The 4,249-nt window shown below is 35.5% G+C and overlaps 1 protein-coding gene across 1 annotated transcript; it reads right to left on the bottom strand.

The window, feature by feature from the left end:
• On the bottom strand, positions 1 to 4,030 carry LOC141424650 (receptor-type tyrosine-protein phosphatase kappa-like). Its single transcript, XM_074077930.1, has 4 exons — positions 3,771 to 4,030; positions 1,645 to 1,781; positions 1,294 to 1,443; positions 1 to 423 (listed from the first exon to the last, which is right to left on the bottom strand). The coding sequence occupies exons 1-4, from the start codon at positions 3,982 to 3,984 to the stop codon at positions 301 to 303; spliced, it is 624 nt and encodes a 207-aa protein (XP_073934031.1). The 5' UTR covers positions 3,985 to 4,030; the 3' UTR covers positions 1 to 300.
• Between the last annotated feature and the right edge of the window lie 219 nt (positions 4,031 to 4,249).

The following is a 4,249-nucleotide window of genomic DNA, read 5'->3' on the forward strand; positions in this document are numbered from 1 at the left end:
ATAACTCGTGGTATCTCCTGTATGAAGATAATAATTGAAAATTAAGCTCAAAATTTACAATAAAGCTATAAAAATTATAATTACTCTGCAGGTGGAATCTAAAACACTTTCCCCTTGAATTTGTATTTCAGTGAGAGTTTTCAATTTTCTTTCTAGCCCACTTTAATTTCCTAGAAAAGTAGCCAGTGTTCAGCTGCATTATGTAGATTTTCATGGTACTTTACACCAACAAAGAGAGCAGTCTCTTACATCCATAAGAGCAGCATTGATGTAGTTGCTGCTCTCCCCATCAATTGTAATTTAAAAAGGCAGACATCTGTCAGGTGGCAGCATGTCCATGAAACGGTTCTTGTCATGGTTCCTTGGCAGGCATGCTATACTGCAGTCTTCAGCTTGTAGTCGAGGGGTGACTGAATTCAGAGTCTAAAAAGAAGAGGGAATCCAGGTTAAAAAACAGCGACCCATTTAATAGCATAACACAGACCCATCAAAGATTTAGGAGGCCAAGTAGAAAATGAAGGATTTGTGCAAGGCAATGGCATTTGCCTCCATAGTAGGCAGAGAAGACTTTTGAAGCTAACGAAGCCTGAGAAGTACCAAAGACACAACACACACACATTACCCAATGTGCCTCTTCTTAAAAGGAATACAGAAGCTAAACACCACATCTCCCTGAGAAATACACTATTCAACTAAAGAAAATACAGTCAGCATGGTTGTTTTGTGGCACTATCATTTGCAATCACATTTTGGCACACCACGTTTGAAGATGTACTGTGGAGTGCTGGGTAGAACATTAGTCCAAGAATCAAAGGGTTGGTTTTCTAAAACTACCCTGGCTCCATTTCCATCCATCTTCAGGGATGCTGTAAGGGCAGTGAAAATCTTTGGGGCTAGTTAGAGACAATGTGTAATACAAACTTCAGCTATTAATGTTAATGTGCTCATTTCCTCACATTGGGAATGACACAGAAGGTCAAAATCCATAAGGTTACATAGAAAAAGAGGTTATAAACACACACAAATCATCACCAAATTTGACTTTTATAATACCTTTTTCTCATACTTTTCCATGAGTATAAACTCATTTGCTCTTCAGGACATAACAGATAAGAGTTGATTAATACAAAAGTGATTCCATAATATGTGTAATGAAAGAGAAAGGTATTATATTATACTTGAAGTGGGGTCAAGGGTTGTAAATTTGACTTGTAAGACCTTTCTTAGAAGAATTATTAATGCCCAGAACAAATTCTATTAAGTCATAAAAGAGGCCTTAGAAATAGTCTATACCTGAAATTCATCTTTGAGATGTGAAGAGTTAGTCTGGGAGTCTATTCTAATCATATCAAAATATGCAGCTTTAAATTCACAGACAGGTATGGCAGTTTCTCCACATAAACAGGCTTCTAAAATGGCATCATGAATAAAAATGTACTGTTCCTATTAAAAGAAAGAAAAAAATTCATACTATTTTAATAAAACTTTTCTTGTGAAGGAAGAGGATACAGAGAATATACATGAAGATATCCAAATCTGCCTATATGAGCTAATGTTCATTACATATAAAAAGCATCCACTGTTTTGTTTGATAAATGTTGGAAGTTCAAAAAAAAAAAAAGATGTTCATCACAATCAGTCTACCTCTGTCTGAACCATATTGATGCAGCGAGATCGTAAGGCTTTGACACAGTTGTAGATGTCAACCACGCCCTCTCTTTCAGCCATATCCAGCATGATGTCGATCACAATGTAACAGCCAGTTCGTCCAGCACCAGCACTGAAAAAATTCAATTTAAAGAATTGTGAGAAGCATGTTTGTCTTTGCAACCTTGAATATATTTCCATTTTTAGATAGGTGAAATCAAATTGATATAACAAAGTACAAGATACATTTTTTACATGCTGTGTAAAAACTTATTAATTCACAAATAACTTCATGTGGAGTATTTGGTTTGGTATAAACTGAAGATTAGGACAAGAGTTCCAAATTATTTCCACACTGAAAATGATGTAGGTATGCCATATCTTCATTTTATGCAAATGGAATGTACATAATTTTAAACTCATGGGATTGACCAAGAGGTGGATTCATGCTACAGAATTTAACTACACACTGAAATTCTTTCACACTCATCTAGTTATGTATTCTCTGGAAAAAATGTGAGAATGGTGGTTCGCTGTCTCAGAGAGGCCCATGTAAACATAAAGCAAAAGAATATTAATCCCAAAGTCTTCAAATGGAAAATCTGAGGATCTGCAATTCACAGGAAATGCCAATGGAGATAGGTAGGGAAAGAATGATGGTGATCAGAGGAGGAGCCCAGTAGGAGAAAAGGATATCTTAATCAAGACCTGAAGAAAAACTAAAAATAAATTGTTTGCTATAGAATACTATTTCCAGTAAGTCACAATGAAGCCCACTATCTCATATTTCAACAAAAAGCAGATTATAAACCCTTTGGAAATGTCTCTCCAATTTTATATGTCAAAATCAATGGAGCAAACAAGGTAAAATTTAAATTCCACTTTGTAGTCAGCTTCTTCTTTTCTGTGAGTCCAGAGATGCCAGCGTGTGGAGGAAAATGATACTTTTGTTTCAAGAGTGTCTGAGAATCCTGGAGCACTTCTGAAGAAAGCAATTCACAAGAAAGTAAACTTCTACAATAAATCAAGGAATCTCTGAATTGAAAACCTACTTATCTAATTTTCTAGATGCTTACAGGCCTAATAACATTATTCTTTTTTAACCAGACTTACTCACTTCTCTTAGACTCTCTGTTCTTTTACGAATTTAAGCAAAAGACATTGTGGCTACCTCTTTTTATCCCCATCCTCCTCTTAATCACTATTCCTAGGATGTGAGGCAGGAAAGTAATTGAAAAGCACATCAGATTTCTTGAGGAAGATTGAAATGAAAATTTTTTTGGGAGGGGCGTGTATCTGATCCTTTAGGAATGCCTTACCTTTGTTTCATTCTCTGCTGTCTTTTTTCCTCTTTTTATACAGGTTACTTAAATTCTGAACAGGTTGGATTTTCAGAAAGAAAAAAATGCTTAAATACAAACTATTATGTAGTTTTGAGGGGATAGTATTTGTGAATGGTATGTGGCATTTGGAAAAGCTTTTTATTTTTTTCTGGCCACATCTCAAAGTCATGAAATTTGCTTTTAGTGTCTTGGAATGCTTGTTTTAAGAGAAGTTTTTAATCAGAAGCAGTCTGGATATAGTGTTCATTATATATATTTGCTGAATCTCACTGATGTAGTTTTCAAGGTCCTCTGCTAGACTGTGTTTTGAAAAAAGTTAAATAGCTGTTTTGCAGCATAAATTCTTGCAATTTAGGACATTTAGTAACTCTGGATGGCTCAAATTTAGCTTTAAAAGCTGGAGTTCTAGAGGGAATTTACTAGATTAGCAAGAAATCTCTACTTTATCTTACCATTCCATACAATATGGGATTTACAGAGATGATAAAAAAAAAAAATCCTCCAAAAAAACAGATGTTGCCATTAAAAGGCAGAGTTCCCAAACTTGTAATTGTGGAGAACTCTACACACATTAGGATGAATATATGTATTTCTTAATTTTTTGTTTTATATCCTACTTTAAAGCAAACTTTTCTTTTATTGGTGTTTTATATTAGCTGTAATACATACTGCAAACAAAAACTCTGAAAGCACATATTAGCTTCTGTGCTTAAGAACCTTGTCTTGACAGCTTTTGAAAAGCTGACTGCACATAGCCAATGCCAGTTGGACTGCTACTTATGCAGTGCACAACGATGGGGCCAGCACTGGGAGGCTTGGATAACTTGACTCTCCGGATAAAGGAGAGAAGCCCTGTAGCATGGTATGGCACTCCATGGTCAGGCCAGCCGGTGAAATGGAACTGTTTAACCTCACGGATTTCACTGTATCCTCTCTGTGCAAAGAAGGAAAGAAGGGTTTTCAAAAGAAACAAAATAAAGCCATTCAGCACCATTAGGTGTACTAGACCTGACTGACAGTGATAACAATTAAAAATTTACCAGAAATCATATCTTTTCTGACAAAAAAAAAAAAATAGAGGTGCAGGGCAGATACTGGCCTAACATGGCCTACCTAGGAACTTACCTTTATCATTCAACAACTGCCACCAAAGAAAGAAAATTAGACGTTTTGCTCAGCTCTACAAGTTTAGGTAAATTTTATTTACCTTGACAGCTTGATTCTTACTAGGAATGACAACACATAAAATTATTAGGGGA

This window comes from Castor canadensis, chromosome 7, assembly GCF_047511655.1.
Source record: "Castor canadensis chromosome 7, mCasCan1.hap1v2, whole genome shotgun sequence".
Classification (NCBI taxonomy): domain Eukaryota; kingdom Metazoa; phylum Chordata; class Mammalia; order Rodentia; family Castoridae; genus Castor; species Castor canadensis.

Bases quoted from the DNA above. Each gene is read 5' to 3' on its own strand.
- LOC141424650 (XM_074077930.1), bottom strand. From the start codon at position 3,984: ATGGTGCTGAATGGCTTTATTTTGTTTCTTTTGAAAACCCTTCTTTCC. The intron at 1,782-3,770 runs TAAGTAGCAGTC...TGAATTTTTTCA, and splicing joins CCCCATCGTTGTGCACTGCA to GTGCTGGTGCTGGACGAACT. The intron at 424-1,293 runs GTATAGACTATT...TCTTCTTTTTAG, and splicing joins ATCTCAAAGATGAATTTCAG to ACTCTGAATTCAGTCACCCC.